The sequence below is a fragment of the Marmota monax genome, unplaced genomic scaffold (assembly GCF_021218885.2).
Source record: "Marmota monax isolate L192 unplaced genomic scaffold, Marmota_monax_Labrador192_F-V1.1 WCK01_AAM20220418_F8-fsc00549, whole genome shotgun sequence".
Taxonomy (NCBI): domain Eukaryota; kingdom Metazoa; phylum Chordata; class Mammalia; order Rodentia; family Sciuridae; genus Marmota; species Marmota monax.
The window spans coordinates 101142-121559 of NW_026694657.1; the positions used below are offsets into that span (position 1 = coordinate 101142).

General features: G+C 41.5%; 1 protein-coding gene across 1 annotated transcript in view; it reads right to left on the minus strand.

The window, feature by feature from the left end:
- Window positions 1–20418, minus strand: part of Myo1d (myosin ID) — a 239800-nt gene that overhangs the window by 42782 nt on the left and 176600 nt on the right. Inside the window, exons 17-20 of the mRNA XM_046423133.2 lie at window positions 15988–16211; window positions 10056–10200; window positions 9455–9559; window positions 2166–2279 (exon numbers count right to left, since the gene is read on the minus strand). Of these exons, the coding sequence (XP_046279089.2) occupies window positions 2166–2279; window positions 9455–9559; window positions 10056–10200; window positions 15988–16211 (588 nt within the window). The remainder of the gene's footprint in view (window positions 1–2165; window positions 2280–9454; window positions 9560–10055; window positions 10201–15987; window positions 16212–20418) is intronic.

Below are 20418 nucleotides of genomic sequence, written 5' to 3' on the forward strand. Positions count from 1 at the left end.
CCACTGAGCCACATCCCCAGCCCTTTTGTGTGCTTTATTTAGAGTCAGGGTTTTACTGAGTTGTTTAGGGCCTTGCTAAGCTGCTGAGGCTGGCTTTGAACTTGTGATCCTCTTGCCTCAGCTTCTTGAGCTGCTGGGATTTCAGCTGTGTGCCACTGTGCCTGGCCTTAAAAGGTTCTTTATCTTAAACTTTGTTTTTAATTTGAAATTATTTCAATTGTGTAGAAAAGTCTAAAGAACAATATAATAAACATCCATGTCCCTATCATTCAGACTTAATGTTTTGCCATATTTGCTTCAGCTTAAAAAAAAATACAGAAACAGTTAGAAGTCCCCTCTCCCATCCAAATCACTCCCTCCTTGGAACTTGCCACTCTTCTGACATTAGTTCCTTCCAGAAGCAGACCCTAAGGAGCCAGCCGATGAGTTTGAGAGGCTGATATGGGAAGTGCAGGGACAGTGACAAGGGAAAGGGAGGTGGCTCAGGGAGCCGAGGACATGGGCTTTGGGCTGCTGCAGGGCAGCTCTGGGGAATCATCTTGGCCAGTGAGTATGGAGCGGGAGCATCACACTCCTGCCCTGACTCACTGCGTGGCTGGGCACCCAGCCTTTCTGTGGGAGGGCAGCTTGGGTGCTGGCCGAGGGTTGCCTTCTACAAAGACATTGGGCTTCTGGAAATCAGGCTGCATGCACAAAAATGGTACAGGAATATGAAGGAGGGTGTCGGAGCTCTGAGAGCACTTGCATCAAAGTGCCCTATCCCACCAACACCACATTTACTAGAGCAGTTAAGTATTATTTTAATGATATTTTATGTTATTAGTGTAATTAGAGATAGTGATGATGACGATAGTGGTGGTGACAGGAAACAGTGACTATTAGTACAAACCAGTCAAGGTGAAAAAGAAAGATAATTTTGGAAAATAATTTGAGTTCAAAATATTGTTCAACTATTCATTGAATTTATATCATGTGCCTGATGGATTTCTTCCTAACAGAAATGCAGGGAAAATAAATAAAACTCATACCACAATTTATTTTTCTTTGACTTCACACTTCATTAGACACAATATGGGTTGTTTCCCTCGCCCTCCTCCATCTCCCACCCTGAGACTGCAGGTTATTGGGCTTACCCAGGGTTGGACTGTAAGAATACAGTCTTTGCCAAGAAGACTACACACAGTCAAGCACCTCGCAAAGTCATCTTATTCTTGGCTGCAACCCCCTGGCCGCCTATTAACAAGGAGCAGGGTGCATGTGGGAAGGGTTGAGAGGGTGACACAACAAGGGTGTGTCCCAGACCCCCACCAGGGCCTTCTGTCATTCAGCAAAGCCAGGAATAGTTTGACTTCTTTGTTTCTTATGACCAAAGGACCCCTGGTATACCAAAATAAAACTACAGAACAGTAATGTTTCCTGTTCCCTTTTGCAGAGATCAAAGGAATTTAAAATGCTCTCCATACACTCTTTATAGATCTTAGCACTGGACAAACCGACTTCCTCTGTTAAACTAGAAGACAGAGAAATCACCTGACACACAAACAGACCCAGGAGTCCTGTAGAATCTTTCTGAAGAACCAGAATAGTTACGAAAACAACGAACCCAACAATCTCATACTGAGATTCAAGGCAAAAATTCCATGTTCAGATAAAAAATGATTTCAGAATTTGAAAACCCTCAGGATACAGTGAACAATAGTGGGTTTGGACCAGAGATCTCACCATCGGCAAACAGGGGCATGTAAACTATATTGGTGAGAACTTTCAGAAGCTGCTTATGTTTTATATTTTAAAGACCAGTAATATTTTCACAAAGTAATTCCCTGCTGTTTTTCTATTTGATTCCATTTCCATAAAAAAACAAGCCTTTTAAAAATAAGAAAACATATTATGCACCAGCACAATCAAGCAGTAAGCAGAATTAGTAATAAAGATCCTGCAGATCCATATTCCTTACACTTTTTATAAAATGCCTTTGTTAATCCACTGGGAACTTTGGATCATGCCTATGGAAAATTGAGCATTTGTCTAAAATGCAAGATTGGAGTAAAATGTCAGGAACACAAAGGCAACCGCTCCCTGGGGCTCCGGAGAGCAGAGGGGGCAGTCTGTGGGCCTACCGGTGGCCCATGAGCACCAGCGTGGAGAGAGCACAGAGTACTTACATTGTATAGAGGGATAGTCTTCATCACCTTGTACTGTTTAGTGGGATCCATTTTATACAGGTGACGGTCAGTGACAAAAATGGCTCGGTCTTCCACCTTACTAAATCGATTCACCTGTAAGAAAACAAACCAATACAGCATAGTATGTCACCAAGAATCAAATCAAGCTATCTGTGTGGAAACGTCAAGGGGCAGAGGTGACTAACCGTGAAGACAAACCCTTTAACAGATGGGTATCATGTGTGGCCACTCCATGGGATGCAACAGGGAACGCAAAAGAGTGGCAGTTTCTAGATGCATGGAATTTAGCAACTGAAGATTTACAGTGTAACAGGGAAAACAAGAGAAACACAGAATTCAAAGACTAAAATATGTAAACCCAGATACCATCAACAAGGTGAAAAAACAAACCCACGCAAGTAGAGAAAATTTTTGCAAATCATTTAACTGATAAGGGACTTCTATGTAGAATAAACAAAAAGCAAATATAGTCCAATAATTAGAAGACAGCCCAATTTATATAAAGCAATGACATGAAGCCCTTGGTTATAATATGAAGTGGAGACCAGTATAAGGGGGTAAGATGAATAAGAAACTAATAAGTGAAAATAAATTCATATGATAATATAAAGAAAATAAAATTAGATAATGAGATTGGGAGAAAATATACATGTATGAGTATATATATATATGGGTTCTTCTGTAGGGTGCTAGGTTATTAGATAGAGGGTCAGCGAATGCCCCCATCTGCAGGCAAATATTTTCCTAAGAGATGAAACTAACTACAGAACATTTTAACTTCTTTCAATCTTAGACTAAGCAGTAGTATTTTAAATGAGGTACCTAGCACTAAAAATGCCACGTAATAACACTGAAATGCCAAGTTTCTCAGTGACTAGAAGGAAAAGCAAACAAAACAAAATCAGACAAAAACAAATAGCCCTCCCCTAGCTGACCAGGAGGCAGAGCTGTGGTGTAGCATCCCCTGCCCTCCTCCTAAATCCTTACTTCCAAGATGCCAACAAGGAAGTTGGAGATTGACTTGAAAACACAGCGCACTACAGCGAGAACTCAGCTGACTGAATTAGGATGGCAGGATGCTGACTGAATTAGGATGGCAGGATGGGACGCGCAGGGTTTACTGATAGGAGAAGGACAGAGTGAACAGGAATTCAAATCTGAGTTTGAGGTATAGTCAATCTTTCTCTCTGCCTTATAGTTTTAGAAATCAGCCAATTCTCTAAACACTCCCTTTATAACCAGAGCATATTTTCCAGTCAATTTGACAAAAAAAAAAAAAAATGGTGTCTGTAATTAAGAGTAAAATAGAGTCTAGGTGGTAAATTGTTATGGCTCTTGGTAAACAGCCTCACACAGCCTCCATTTTTGCCATAACAGAGGATGGGCGCTTCTTGAAAGCCTTGCAATGAGGCAAGGTAGAGCACTGCCGGGCTGCTTGGCACCACACGGGCCTTGTGTGGGACTCTCCAAAAAGGAAGGGTTCCATGGCCCACTTGGTTTGAGAAACAATTGTTCAGCAAGGTTTTCTTAATCACAACCAAGGCCACCACAAGGATAATTCATTACCTAGGCACATATTAAGTGCTCTGAGAATTCTGCGTTTAAACAGCAGTTTAACCCAGTGTTTCCAAATTGCATTTACCCACGTTGGAGAACACTGATCCTCATCTGCAGTGGAATATGCAGAATAGAGAATATCTAAAATAGAATCTGAACGATAAGCAAAAGGTATGCTCCTCATCTTTTGTGGAATCATATTGAGAAATATGTGAATGTGATGCAAAAGAATATGATTAAAAAAACCCTGCTGCATAATTTCACAAGGTCATTCCAGGGTCAAACCAAAAAGGCCATGTTTCCTTTTCCATGATATGTCCAAGAATTAATCTGAAAAGCATTAACAGAACCTCATAGGCAGCAACTGTATCAAAGTTCTGTTAAGAAAGATTATATATATATAATTTTAAAAAATATTTTTAAAGTTGTTGATGGGCCTTTATTTTATTTGCTTATTTATATGTGGTGCTGGGAATCTGAACACAGTGCCTCACACGTACAAGGCAAGCGTTCTACTGCTGAGCTACAACTCCAGCTCCAAGATTGTATTTTTTATATGCAGAAAATATAATTTCTAAAAAGGACACATTTATCTTCCATTTCAGCAACTTAAATCATCCTTACAGCATGACTCTAGTGAAGGGCATTGTATAACAATGTAAAAGCTTTAAGTCTCACAACTTAGCTGTACCAAAACAGCAAAGAGAATTACTCCACATACATATGTGAATTCCAAACTTAGGACAAGTATGGCACAGGAACACTGTTTTTATACCACTTAAATCATAAAGTAATAGAAAAAGAGGTCCAAAGACTTGGTACTAAAAGATCTCATATTGTTTCTTCTATCCAAAGCTAAAATCATCGACCCAAGGAAAAAACATCTCTAACATCCTGCTTTTTTCTAAACACTTCAAGTGATCTGTTTATAGGTTTACTTAGTACCCCAGGGGCCAGAGAGAATGCTTCCCTGGAGAGTCAGACCAGAGAGGACACATACCCAGAGAGTATGGGTGAGAGAAGCTATTTGCCAAAGTCTCTCACCTTAAAGGAGGTTTTATAACTCCAGTTAATGGAAAGTGGCTGTTTCAAAAAGAAAGCATAAAGAAGAGGGCTCTGCTGAAGTCATATTGAGCTTTCCTTGGTGTATCTTTGGGATTGAAGAGCTCTAAAGAGGACATTATCTAAGCTACACTGTGAATAAAGAGTATTTTGTATTGAACTTAGCAATTCAAGAACATGACAAAACATTTTCATTTTCAGTTTTTATCCAGCAGAACCCAGGATAAAATTGTCAGACATTAAGTTGTCCTTGCTGGAAGGAGGCACATTAGGCTTTTCTGGGGTGAAATACCTAATTTTCAAAACTGTCCAACTCTCTTTGATCAATTGTTCTGATTATTATTTTGACTGCCTGGAGATCTTGATACTAGAAAAGATGTATGCTAGATACTGGCTATAAGGACTCACTAAAATGGTACACTCCTTGGTTAACATTCACAAACTGGCATCATGTCTTATATTTTTCATGTGGGTGTGTGAATCTTGTTGGCAAAAGTCTTTTCTTGATTGTCTCATTAACTCTAGGTACACTTCATAAAAAGAGTTTCTCGATTTCTGTGTTCAAATCTGGACTCAGCTGTGGTAACCACTCTGAGATATTACCAGTAATCTCTTCTTGATGACATTTTAGTCTAACTTTAAAACTGGGTGCTCTATGATTTATTAAAAAACCTATATAAGCTTGTGGCAATAAGAAATATATAGTTTGAATATCCCATATCCAAAATGCTTGGGACCAGAAGTGTTTCAGATCTGGGGAGTTCTTCAGATTTTGGAATATTTGCATAGACTTTATTGGTTGAGCATCCTTAATCCAGAATTCCAAAATATGAAACATTTTTGAGTATAGTGCTGGTACTCAAAACATTTCAGATTCCATATTATTTCAGATTTTGAATTTTTGAATTAAGGATGCTCAGTCTGCATTAAGTTTTTGTCTGGGTTCTGATATAGAGCTTGCAAAACCCTTGCAAAACTAAATATATATATATATATATACACATATATTTAGTTGTCTCAGTGCCACATAAAATATAGAATTGTATTTTGTTATAATATTTAGTCTTCGCCCTAGGTTTCTGACAAGAGCTTCTAAGACCTTTAGAATCTCTAGAGTGATGAGTGTTTTTTGTCTGCTAACAAAATGACTAGTGACTGGGGGCTCCTAGTTTCAGGATGGGGACTGGTTGCCAAAAAGACCAAGGCATGATTACAGGGTTGAAACTTTTAATAGCCTCCCTAAGCACCTTCAGAGAGAGAAGAGGGGCTGGGGTTGGGGACAAAGTTAATTACCATTAGGCAATGATTTAATCAATCATGCCTATGTAATGAGGAGGCTCCATGAAAGCTAAGCTGTTGGGTTTGGAGAGTTTCCCATTTAGTGAACATCTCCACGGGCCCAGAGGGCACAATTTTTCCTTTTAATTGTGGTGTTTTGACCACTGGCACTTAATGTGATTGTCCATATGGTTAGGTTTAAATCCACCACTTTTCAATTTGTTCTGTATTTTTCCTATTTACTCTTTGTCTCCTTTATTCCCTTTCCTACATTTTCCAACTTATTTTATATTGAGATTTTAGAAAATGATTGTTTTATTTCATCATCTCCTTTTTTGACTCATTAGTTATAGCTTTGTTTTGCTATTTTAGTGGTTCTAGAGTTTGTGGAATACATTTATAATATACAACAATTTACTGATATATTATATCAATTCAGGTGTGATATAAAAATCTTACAACAGTTTATTTCCATTTCTCTTTCATTCTGCCTGACATTCCCTGCAGTGCACATCTGCAGATTTGTCTAAAAAAAGGTTTTATTTCACTTTGATTTTTGGAAGATACATTTGCTGGGTATAGAATTCTCGGTTAGCAGGTTGGGTCCATGCCCACAGTACTGTGTAGATTTTGCTCCATTATCTTTCCACTTGCGTTAGTTCTGATCAGATACTGAATGTACCTTTATCTCTGTTGCTCTATGCCTTTTTCTCTTTATTACTGGTATTGAGCAATCTGATCTCAGGATACTTTGATATAATTTAGTTTTTTGTGCTTTGGGATATGTTCAGCCTCTTGGTTACATGCATTTATGTTTTACATCAAATTCAGAAAAATGTCAGCAATTATTTTTTAAATTAAAAAAATTCCCCCTTTCTCCCTCAGGGACTGAAAATGTACTTATATAGGGTCACATGAAATTGCCTAAGAGCTTCCTGATGTGTTGTTTTCTTAATTTTGATGAGTAATTTCTCTAATTTTGGGTAGTTTTATTGCTATACTTTGTTTTTCTTTTTTTTTTTTTTTTGAGACAGAGTCTCACTAAGTTGCTCAGATTGGCCTCCAACTTGCCATCTTCCTGCCCCAGCCTCCCAAATCACTGAGATGAGAGGTGCGCTCCACCATGTCCAGCTTGCAAGTTTGAGGCTAGCCTCAGCAACTTAGTGAGGCCCTAAGCAATGGAGTTTTGAGACCCTGTTTCAAACAATAAAAAGGGCTGGGGATGTGGCTTAGCAGTTAGGCACTCCTGGGTTTAAACACCAGTAGGAAAAAAAAAAGAATATATATATGTGTGTGTGTGTGTGTACATATATTTCTATGAACATTTTTGAGTTCTGCTTTTGGATGCTGTTAGATTACTTAGAAACAGTTTGAGTCTTTCCAGTTGTGCTTTTAAGATTTGTTCAGTAGGATAGGAGCAGTGTTTACTCAGGGTTAATTATTCCCTTGTGCGTATTCTACTGATGCCCCCGCATCTGAGGTTTTCCAGCCTTGAGTAGTTTCCTTGTCTACATGTCTGATCAGTACTCAGCGGGATATGAAAAGTGGACTTTGGAATGTTCTCTCCCTGCAGCTCTCTCTTCTCCAGCATGCTGCTCTGCAAATCTAGCTGCCGTGGTCTCTCTCAGCTCTCAGCTCTGTGTTTTCAGTTAGGGAATCTCTGGGCTCTATCGTGGCTCCCCTACTCGGGGCAGACTGGAGAGCCCCTCAGGCAATAACTGGCTAACTATAGCTTACCTCACTTTTTCTTCTATTTTCGGGGTCACTATCTTTCCTTGATTGATGTCCACCATCTTGAAAACCATTGTTTCACATTTTTTTTTTTAATATTTATTTTTTAGTTTTCGGTGGACACACATCTTTATTTTATTTTTATGTGGTGCTGAGGATAGAACCAAGCGCCCCGCGCATGCCAGGCGAGCCTGCTACCTCCTGAGCCACATCCCCAGTCCCAAGTTTCACATTTTTTGATGCCCTTTCCCTTCCACATATATCCATTTCCCATTCATATAAATAGCTACATTGTATTCTATTGTGTACGCTTATAATTTATTAATTCAATCATTTATTGATGTAGTTTTATCTCTCCATTTTTTTTTTGCATTACAATGTAAAAACTCAAATATCTATCTCCTTTGGATATCTGTGCAAATATATTTGTAGAGAAAGATCCTGGTTTATGGAGCTTTTGGAGTAAGAAGTATGGACATTTTACATTTCAACAGGTACTGCCAAATTGTCCACTCAGAAGAATGTGTCTAATATTCCTACAACAGTGTTTCCCTAAAGCTTGTGAACTGCAATCAACAGTTTAAAGTTTGCCAAGCTTACAATCTAAAAACTATATTTCATTTCTGATCTGAATAATACTGTAATTATACATTTTTGAACATTTGAAACAAAGCACCTGTAAAGTCACCTAAACTTGTTGGATTTTTGTTATGAGGCAATTCTTTCATAATTAAAGAAAATTCCTCCTTTGGCTAGTGTCATATTTATGTTGACAACTCTTCTTGTATCAATCTAGGCAACAGTTTTCTCTTTCTCTACTTTTGCAGAACTGGAGATTGAACCCAGAAGTGCTTTACCATTGAACTACATCCCCCAGTCCCTTTTTTCTTTTTCTTTTGAGACAAGGTCTTACTAAGTTACTGAGGCTGGCCTCAAACTTGCAATCCTCCTGCCTTGGCCTTCTGAGTCAGGGGACTATAGGTATGCACCACTGTGCCTGGATAGGCAGTAGTATTTCTTAAATTCATTTCATCAATATTTTAAAAGTTATTTGGATCATTTTACAAAATGCCCTTTTAAAATTATTTCAATGTCTTCTCTACTCTTCTAAACAAATACTTTGACTGTGTCCCTTTCCTTCCACTTCTCAACTTCCACTTCCAGCCACCATCATCTTCAGGCTGGTGACAGCCCACGTGTTCCACTTCAGATGAGCAAACACACTCACAGTATATCAGGGTTTACTCCACCCTCCAAACCTTGGTGTGACCGCCTCCTCTTTTCCAAATTATGTTCTTCCTCCCCCAACCCTGCTTTTGTTTTTATGTGTAATAATACATGTGTAGAAAGTGCTGAAGGACCACCAGATACAGGTCTGCGGGGGCTATGAAAGCTCTGAGTGCCCTGAAAGGTATGTCCCTGGCCTAGAGCAGATTTCCCAACCTGCTCCAAGGAGAAATGGCTGTCAAAAGTCTTTACGTCCCTGTGACATTCCAACATGCCTCGGCACAGCCAGGCACAGCCCCCTGGTGCTGCGGCCTGGCACACAAGGGTTGTATCTCATTGCAGGTCTACTTTAGTGAGTGTCACCAGAGTCTTGACTTTTCTTCCCAAGACAGTCTGTTTCAAGCTCGCCTTACCTTACGGACGTGACAGGAAAAGAGGACGTTCATGTATTTGTCCTTCCGTTTCAGTTCATTAGCAACAGGGACGAACGTGCCTGAGGTCTGAGGTGTATCCGGCTTCTGAAAGAAACAAGAAAACCATGACACAAGAATGCTTAGTACCGTAGATGCCACGGCCACCGTTTAGCACGTGGCTCTGTAACTATTCTCATGTGGAGTTTCACAGGTGTAATTTTTATCTCTTCAACCCAGATGATAGGCTAGTAAAGGTCCCATAAAACATTTAAATTAAAATGTAGCTTTGGAATAAATTAACATAAAGGTGGTAATTAAAAATAGTTGCTGAATAACTCAAGGGAAGTTTTCGATTTTCAAAGCCGGGTTCTAGAGTGTACCTAATCCATATGGAACAAAACAGAGAGCCCTTTTAAAAGCAGGGATGACATCAAACACTGTACATTAAGAAGCAATAAAATCCTTTAACTTAGCACCTCTCCCAGAAATTATTAAGTTTCTGAAAGTGTTTTATTATCCTTCATATACATTCTTGAGGAAAAATTCTTCTTCCTTTGTAAAGGGAGCAGGAGTAGAGTCCACGCTGTTCTCCTAGACTTACCGAAGCAAGATAGTTGCCCTCCCAGGCCCTCTGGAGCCCAAGGTCAGCCCTCTGACCCTTCAACATTTCCATGGCTGCGACCTTTGCCCTGACCTGGGGCAGGTCGGAAGCAGGTATGCTCTTGATGAGCTGGGCTGCTCTCCATCTACAAGGAAATAAACCAGAGAGACTTCAGAAACACAATCCCATTCATTCTCAAAAATAACTTCAGCTGCCATTAAGTAAATGAAACCAAAGCACTTGCAAACTAGACTAAAAAAGAATAAAAATGTTCCCAAAATGTATATAGAAGTTTATAAAACACCCAGTTTTATGCAAAGATTTTCTAAAGCTTCCTTTGTTGTTTGTGTGCTTTAAAAGCAACCAGAACTGTGACCCATGAGCTCCAGTAATACAAGTTGAGCATCCCTAATCCCCAAATCAGACATCTGAAATGCTCTGGAATCCAGAACTTCTTGAGTACAACTCAATCAGTAAAGTCTGTGCAAATACTTCAAAGTCTGTAAAAACCTCTGAATTCAAACGTTCCTGGTCCCAGGCATTTCTGACAAGGGATACTCAAGTAGGGTTCACAGGGCACCAGACGTATGGAGTCACCATTCATTCACTGAAGTGCTTCCAAGGCACCCACTGAACTTCAGGCACTGTTCTAGGCAGGGGAGGCATAGCAACAAGGCGAACTGACAGAAGTCCTTTCTAACATGTGCCTATACTGTAGAGTGGAGTGACAGGCTCAGACACTCGGCAAGTGAACATCCAGCATGTGTGAGGGGCAGCCCTGCAGGACCAGGCGAGGAGGGCAGGTAGAGCCATGAAGGAAGGACCGCCAGTGGTGGTGCCTACACAGAGCGTATGGTGGGGGCACTTCAGAAGAGCAGAGGCCACGGAAGCGAGGGAGCCAGCCATACGCACAGCTGAGCAGGTGCGTTTCAGGAAGAGGAGAACATGGCAGGTGCCAAGGCTGGGAGACGGGTCTGCTTGGAGGGTCAGAGGTGCAGCCAGGATCCTGTGAGGTTGGAGAGGCCTGAGGTGGGAGAGTTGGGAGAGGGAGAACAGACCAGAATCCACGGAACCAGGAGACGGTTATCAGGACTTTGGCCTTTCATCTGAATGAAAAGACACTGGGAGGTTCTGAACAAAGAAGGGACGTGACTTGACTGGCACTGTAATAGGATCATTGTGATTGCTGCAGGCTGGGGACAGGGCGACCTGTGGGGAGGCTATTTCCATAATGTACAAGCTGGAGGAAGGGGGCCTGACCAGGGAGGTGGTGGTGAAGGTGAAGATGGGTTTTGGACACATTCTGAAGGAAGAGCCATTTGGATTTTCTGACTAGATGTGGGGGAAAGAGGGTGGTTTGTGATGATTCTAAGGTTTTCTTTTTCCCCAAAACAACTGAAAGCATAAATCAAATAAAATCCTGATTGAGAAAAACAGGTCTGAGGTGTTTTGTGCTCTTTGCAGCATCTCAGCCTATTTCTGTCTTCTGCCACAGGAGTTTGAAGCAGGGTGGGCGGAAGCAGACTGAACTTCCTCTAATGAGACGAACCGTCAGGCCAAAGGTTCTCAAATGATGCTCCTGTGGAATACTAGAACAAGATTCAACTGAAATTGAAAATTCTCCCTGAGATCACTGAATAAATCTAAAAATAAGGGGAAAATGAAAACACCACCAGGAAATGGGAATGATGTCAATAAACTGGAAGGTGCAAAGGCTTTCTGGAAGATATGAAGCAGACGGGGTGGGGCTGGAGAGGTGGCTCAGTGCGGGAGGAGAGGAATCCTCAGGCCGCATGGGTTTCTCAATGAGGCCCAGAGAGTCCTTAAGCCTAAGCAGCAGGGACTAGTATTGGGGCAGGAGGTGATGGATTTTTAAGGTGGGAGCTTTGCCAGTTCCCTGCACATGAACTGTCTGGTCATGTGAGGTCGGACACCTTCCCTGGCAGCGAGGATCAGCAATGGCACAACAATCATGGGAAAGCAAAGGCTCAGCACCTCAGCAAGAACCTCCTCCCTACTTCCTACAGCACCTGGCAGTCATGAGTCAGACTGTCCTAAGGTCAAGACCAAAGAGGCTAGAAAAGTGACAAGCATGGAGCAGTGGAGGCCAAGGTCAAGGATACTGGTGACAGGCAGGCTCTACCACACTAAGCAGCTTTCTCAGCAACTGCCCTAATGAACTCTTGAGATCCAGATTTCATTATTGGCTCTTCTCTGACTGCTGCTCTGATTCCAGCCTATCCCTGCTCAGGCTCTCCTTGTTTACTGTCCACGGTGGCCCAGGACAAGGCCCACACCTGCCTGACTACAGAGGCACAAAGGCAGACTGCTGGGGCACAGGGGACCTGACAGCACCACTGTCGAAAGACCACGCGGGGTTCTCATCCTGGTTATGCAAACCACCACCTGTGGCTGTGTGAGCAGACCACGACAGCTCATAAACCAGCAGCCTGAGGACATGGAGAGGGGACAAATCTGGGCATGAAGCGGGCTTGGCCGAAAAGAATTAATGTGAAGAAGAGCAGCGATCTTAAACACGGTTAGGTACGCATTGAGATTCCAGAAAAATAAAAACAAGACTCCAACAATGACTATTGACTCCTTTAACGCACTTCTCTCAGTAGTTCACAGATGAAAAAGTTCAAGATCAGGGTGGTAAGCCATAGCTTGTACCACATGTGACCCACGGTGTGCTTTTGTACAGCTTATCAGCTAAGGAGAGTCTTTACATTATTATGTACTTAACCAAACCAAACCAAACCAAACCAAACCAAAGAAGAATGTGTTAGAGACCACACGCAGCCTATAAGGCCTAAAACATTCACTACAGGAAAAGTTTGCTGACTTCTGAGTGGGTGAATACAAATGGGAAATTCATCGAGAGCACGTGAGGGTACACGCGGTGTGCGTACAGACGACAAACAGAGCAGACACTTTATTGTCATGTGCTCATCGACTGTAACTCCTGGGGGGCTGGGTTTGTCTTTCCCATCCTTCTTGTTTGTCACCACATCCCTGGGATCCAGGTCGGTATCCGCAACACAGCAGGTGTTAGGTAAATATTTGCTGAATGTGTAAATTGGATTTTACGCAGATTAATCAATCTGGGCCACAAAAAACCCCTCAAAATGTAAAAAGAAGACTGTATAGGCCACACTGTAATCTAACAGAAATCGAGCACAATTTTCTGTGGATTTTCTCCTGATTTTCTCTTGATTGTCGTGGACTGGTCTTCATGACTTGTTTTTAACTGAAGTCATAGGACTATCTATATCATCCTGCTTATGTAAAAAAAGACAGGAGGGGGAAAGCCCAAGTGACATGTGGCTGTGTTTGTGCAGTGCACTCACAGCATGGGCAAACATTTCCAGAGCACTTATTACGTGCCAGGCACCATCTGAAACCTTCCAGTAACCCTCTGACGCAGGTGTCATTATTATGAAATTGAAGCACTGAGATGTTAACTAATTGGCCCAAAGTTACACAGCTAGTCCACTGCAGAGTCAGAACAGCCAGGCCCCAGGGCTCTATGGATTTTTTCTTTCTTTCTTTTTTTTTTTTGGTATTGGGTATTGAATCAATCTTCAGGGCTTTGCAACTGAGCCACATCCCCAGTCCTTTTTAGTTTTTATTTTTTTGAGACAGGGTCTCACTAAGTTGCTTAGGACCCTGTTAAGTTGCTGAGGCTAGCCTTGAACTTTCAATCCTCCTGCCTCAGCCTCCCAAGTCATTGGGATTACAGATGTGCACCACTGTGCCCAACTGGGGTCTGTATTTTTAACCACTCTATCATGCTGTCCCCAAGTGTGTGTGTGTGTGTGTGTGTGTGTGTGTGTGTGTTCAGAAACACATAGAAAAAGGTTTTGAAGGAAACTAATTGTTGATGAATAGTCATTCCAGGGAAAGGAAATAGAATGGCAAGAGAGATATGGAGGATTTTAACATTATATCCTATGTTTCACTTAAACAATGGGCTTGCTTTTAAGTACAGCTTAATTACTTTTAAATCATATAAAAGTAAAGATTGTAGATGATGCCATTCATGAAAGTATTTTACCTATGTATTAAAAAGCCTGAGCCTGGCACAGTAGCACATGCCTGTAAAACTCGTAGCTTGGGAGGCTGAGGGAGGAGGATTGCGAATTCAAAGCCAGCCTCAGCAATGGTGAGGCACTAAGCAACTCAGTAAGACCCTGTCTCTAACTAAAATACAAAATAGGGCTGGGGATGGGGCTCAGTGGTTGAGTGCCCCTGAGTTCAATCCCCAGTACACCCCCCACCCCACACACACAAAAAAAGCCTGTCAAGATTGAAAACTAACACTTATGGTATTGTATCTTAAGACTTGAGGATTGAGAAACTTCTGTTTTCAAATATATTGTTTGATCTTTTTCTTTTCAACATTAGAGATTAAACATAGGAGTGTTCCACTGCTGACCTATATCCCAGCTCCCCCCATACTTTTTAAAAATTTGAGACAGGGTCTTGCTAAGTTGCCTAGGCTGGCCTTGAATGCAATCTTTCTGCCTCAGCTACCCAAGTAGCTGGGATTACAGGTGTGTGTTACTGAGCTCATCATAAACAGACTTTTAAATAATAAAATAGCATAAATAAGTGATTGGCACACTTACAGACCCATAGAAAATTTAAAAACTGCACATGGCTGATCTCTTTTTATGAGCACTCACTTCCTATTTTTTAAAAATGCAAATGAGGTACATGGTAAAGAGGTTTTCTTTCATTTTATCTTTTGATACCTTCTACTGGTTATATAGAGCAAAATCTAAAGAAGATAAATTCTGATTTAACACAGAATTATAAGTTCTTTTACATTCAGGATATCATTAGTATTCTTTTATTTAATGATATCAAATGACTATTTGAGAACTGCTAGCTAAGTTTATAAGATAAAGCTACACACAGTCAGTGCTTTGTATCTATGGGTTTCACATCCAGGGATTCAATTCATTTTGGATTAAAAATTGTGTGACTTCATTGAACACATACAGACGTTTTTCTTGTCATTATTGCCTAAACAATACAGCATAACAATGATTTACACAGCATTTACTTTGTATTAGGAATTGTGACTAATCCAGAGATAATTTAAAGCATGTGGGAAGATGTGCATGGGGTGCATGCAGAGGTGACACCATTTTACATAAGGGGAGTGAGCATCTGCAGATTTTGGTGTCCACAGGGGGCCCTGCAATGGATCTCCTGGAGTCACTGGAGGACAACTGTATATCTGGTGCACACAAGCAATAAATAAGCTCCAAAAGTGATGAGGAAGGACTTATGTAAGGACAGACTCAGATTCAGGGCAGGTTATAAAAAAAAAAAAAAAAGAAGATCAGTTGGAAAGGTACCAAAATTTACATGGGTGTTTATATTAAAAAAAGCTTGGTCTAAAACAGTTGTTTTTCCTCAGTGGCTGTACTTAAAAATCACCAGGGAAACCTTAAAAGGCCCTTTGCCTGGGCCCCACCCCCAGCTCCACTGAACAGAACTCTCTGGAAGTTGGTGTTTCATAAACTCCCTGTGAGTCTCAGGCACAGCTGGACTGGGAACTGTTGCTCTGAAGGGATCAATGGGCTTCCTAGTATGAGTTATGTGGGGGTGACTTTAAGAAATAGTTATTTTTGCTAATAACAAAGTAGAGACAGCATGCCAGTAGCTTTTCTAAATGTGGCTTCCACCCAGGGGTTATGGCATGCTGCTGTCAACTGCTACAGGAAAAATAAATTGGCAGTGTCATTATTTTGAGAGGCAAGAAGATGCCCTCTGAAAGCAAAATCTATAAAACTGAAGACACAGGGATAGGTAAATGTCACAACAGCAAGAGCGGAGCCAGTGTGAGTGTCCAGGACTTGTGACTACGTGTTAAGGGTGCTGCTCTACATGGATGTGGCACATAGGGACAAGCTCTTACCTATTAAAAATGGCCTGGAGGGATTCCTCAAATCGGCGCAGAACTTTAGGAGGGGCCGGCCACTTCACGTGCTTCCCATAGTCTCTCATGGTCTTGACGCCCTGGAAGCGCTTGGCCACCTCGTGGATGTAGGACTTGACTTTGTAACGCCGGTAGTACCTGATTATCGTCAGAGCCGCCTTGGTCCTCCTGTACCGCATGCGGGCCAAGGTGCCCCGCCACACCTTCATGACAGAGAAAGAAAGAGGAGAATGTTGCTGTCTGGCTGGGTAGTAGGTGACTTTGACATTATAGAAGCTGTTCTGTTTCACAAACTCAACTGAGGAACTTGCAGCCCAGTACACAGGGGCCAGAGCCTAACCATGCCAATTCCGTGTACCACCAACAGAGGGCGCTAGGAACCACGTTGGTCATTTGATAGGTCTCATTATTCTGTGTAGAAGCTTGTGCGGAGTTTCAAAGTGGAGTCTTGTTTTATTGTCATGAAAAGAAGAAAACCAAAAAAAAAAAAATATGTGTAGATAAAGATTTTAGGAATGTTGAAGGGAAGCAAGACGAATCAGAACTGAATGCCATCTACAGTTCTCTGGTGAAGCTAAACCTTACAGATTACACCGGCCACTAGCTAATGTCATTTTGGACTTATGATTCCAACACAATCTGTGCACCCACCTCCCCAGGTGCGAAGTAAACTCCCAAGAATTTAGTTGTGTTCCTGAGAAAAGGGTGAAACAGATTATCAACATAATAGGAATCTTGTTGTTTTGGGTACTGCGGATTGAAGCCAGGAATGCTTTACCTCTGAGCCACATCCCTAGCCCTATTTATTTTTATTTTTGAGACAGGGTCTTACAAAATTACTTAGGGCCTTGCTAGTTGCTGAGGCTGGCTTCAAACTTTCAATCCTCCTGCCTCAGCCTCCCAAGTCATGGGATTACAGATGTTCACCACCACACCTGGCCATATGAATGTTCATGAAAAGTTTTTCAGTGTCAGAAATCAGTCAATATGTACATGTCTCAATGCCAACTTCATCCAAGCAGAGACACTTCTATTTCGTTCAGAATACTGTGTCCAGGATCCATTTTCTCAACCTCATGAGCAAAAATAAATTTGATGTGATCTTCATTACTGGCTCATCCTTATAATTTTTTTCTACCACCAGCAATATTTCCAGTTGGAATCTCTATTCCTTTCTGCTACCAGAGCCTGCACCATCCCAAATATCCTAAATGCGTGCTTACTTGTGTCCACCCCCCCATCATGCTTCAGTTGCAATAACCACCTTAGATAACCATTTCAATTCTTATGTTGGTGGCATATGTCCCCCCACTCCTCCCCACCTGAAAGGGCCAAGATTTTCAACCTCTCATTCAAAGCCCACACTATGGGTCCTCCAGACTCCTCCGGGTTTCTTTCTTTCTTCTTAAATCCCCATCTGTGCCTACAAACACGTGCACTGCCTCTTTTATCCAGCTGTTTGGGGAGTGTCTTCACGCAGACCCTCAACGTGCCCCACACGCCTGCGATGGGCTCCCTTTGCAGCCTGTACACAGACAAGATAAATCTCTTTGCACGTGACATGGGAGGATCCCAACGGGTCAAGAAAGACTAAAATATATAAGGGAAGCAAGGCGCACGAGCCATTTGTGATGGGGATCCGGAGTTCACATGTAAACAGTTATTTAGAGACAAAGAAGCAGTAAAAGCTCTCTCACGTGGCATCAGCACAGCGGCCCTTTTTAGTCCAAGTGGCTCTCTTCCCTGTCGCCGAATGCACTGTGCAGATGGCTGAGCGCCTCCACCCGAGTGCTCAAATAAGGGACCCTGCTGTAGCATCTTGAGAACCAAAGGAATACAATTAGAGGGTGGGAGTGTGTGATTCAATTTCTTAGATAAAACAACATTTTTTAAAGTTCATGCTGTTTGTAGTTTTTTATTTTTATTTTTTTAAGGGGAAGAAAATTAAGACTCCCGGGAGCCACACTTACATAGAAAAATCAATCCTGAATTTCCAAAAGGCATTTTAGAGAGCTTTTTATTAAAATATTTTGTTAGATTCTTTAATAATTCTTAAAACGTTTTATGAGTAAGTGCTCTTTAAGGACAAGTTTCATCTGTGTTTGTCCCCCCCCCCCCCAGGTTTTGTGCAGTTAGAAAAACACAAATAGTATAAAATGCTTAAAATAAAAGGCAGGGGCACTTTCCCTCACCCACCTGACCCCACCTCTCCACCTTGCAGTCTCAGTCGACACAGATCATTTCAGCTGCTGCTTCTGGTATTGACTGTCACATTTATAAATAATACACAGTAGTGTTATTTCTTGATTGATTTCTTTTAGAAACAATCCAAATTAAAAAAGTTGGTGGTTTATCTCTCTTGCTATCATTTTTACTTCTTCTATCATCCAAATAGTATTTACATGAAAAATTTAAGTCGGTAGTGTTCACGTTACATAGATCAATAATTTTCTATCTTGAATGAGTAATTCATATGTGCATATATTATATTGCATCATATATTACATTGGTTCATGGATTTGCTAAGGAGTATGACTATGATTCCTTTATCAAGTGAATCTGGTTTTACCTATAGTCAAAAAAGTAGAGGCAACTTTTTAAAAATTGGCTTTATCTTCTAGTATACCTACTGCTATTTTTTGCCAAATGCTCTTGAGGACCCACCAAATGACTAGCACAACTTTTCCAACTGCCAGGCACCTTAACTGAACCTGGTGTTTCCCGTCTCTCTCACACACTTTACGCCCTCCGCACAGCTCTTCTCCTGGGACTTTTAAAACTACTCCTTCACACTGGTTTCCTGATTCCTGAGCTAATGTCCTTCTCATTCTTCTTCCATCTGTAGCTTCCAAGAAAAGGTGCGTGGCCAGTAAATTTCTATTCTCTTTAATTCCCTTGTGAGTACAGAGCAGTTGCCTAAAATGTGTGTCCTGGGGAGAATAGTTAAGAACGGGCTCTGGACCCAGGCTGCCTGTGTCCAGGTCCTGGCTCTGATTGTAACTGCTGGGTAGACTTGAGCAAGCTTCTTTACCCCCTGTGCCTTAGATTTATTATCTGCAAAATGGGCATGGTTATGGTGCTTGCCTCACACTGTCTTGGGGATTAATGGCGTCAATACACACAAGACACTAAAGGAGTGCCATGCTGAGCAAGCACAGGCTACAGTGGCTTCTAAAAAGCCCATTCTTTGTCTTCAGAAGGCTGTGCTACTTTCTTTTTGTATGTGGAATTTTTTTCTTTCCTTGGGTCACGTGTCAGTGTGACCTGGAAACTCCTTCCTGCATGTGAGCCATTCTTCCTCAGCCTTCCATCTGCCTCCACATAGTGCTTCACTGGTCGTATTGTATCTGCTCTGTACAACGGGCTGTGTCATGGTTTGTAAGCCTTATCTAGTCTTTCAGCTGCCCAAGAGCATGGGGAGAGAGCTAGGGCTTTGGGTCACTGCCATCGAGGTCTTTCCTTCATTCTAAGGAAACAAATGCTTCCCTGAGTGGAAGTCTACCGTGGGTTTTGGCTCAGTGTTCTTTCTCCATGCTTCCTGGAGCTCTTCTTGGGTAAGCTGTAGTAATTATTGCTAGCATATGCTCCCCGCTCACGGATCTTTCAGATACAGGAAAGAGGGTACACCTTGCTGGCTCTTCTTGCTTGGGCAAGAAGTCTTTTCTCTCTATGCTCCATGCCCACGCCTTCAAAAGCAGCAAGACTTTCCAGAATTCCCTCCTTGTGCTTCTCCATGTTCCATTTTTCTCTTTGAAGAACATATTGATTTTCCAGTATCTTCTTTTTTTCAACTTGGTCCAATTTTTCTTTCCCTGGATGACACTTCTCAAAGCTTACAGTATAAAGCTGTATCTTTTTTTGGCCTCAGGGTTGGTGGCATGTTCTTTGTTGTTTTTACATTTGATATTTATTAACTCATACAGTTTTGAGGAAGATAAACTCTGGGAGCCGCCAGTTCTATCACCGACTTTATCAGAAGTCTCTTAGGCTTTATTTATTTATTTTGTTAACATCAGAGAAACAGTACCATTGAAAATCTACAGAAGAAAATGATTCTATGGAAAAAAGTGGCTCAGGTATTTTTCTGTATAATCTAAATATATTTGATTTAAACAGACTAAAAGTTTGTGTGTCCACAAGGGGAAGAGTTTTGCTGCTTAACTTGCCAAGGGTCTGCAGGCTGGAATTTAAGATGTAAGACCGATGTTTCCATTTTCCCATTTTATTTCAAGCAGCTTAAACTGTTGGGTACTTCAAGAGCTATCCAAAGCTTACCTCTGTGGAGGATTCTGCCTGATGACAGAGGTTCAGAAAGCAGAAAATTAAAGGTTTTATTCCATAAACAAATGCTTAATCCTTATTTGCACATGCCTGAGAGGTTCAACAAACAACAAGGAACAGAGAGGGGCC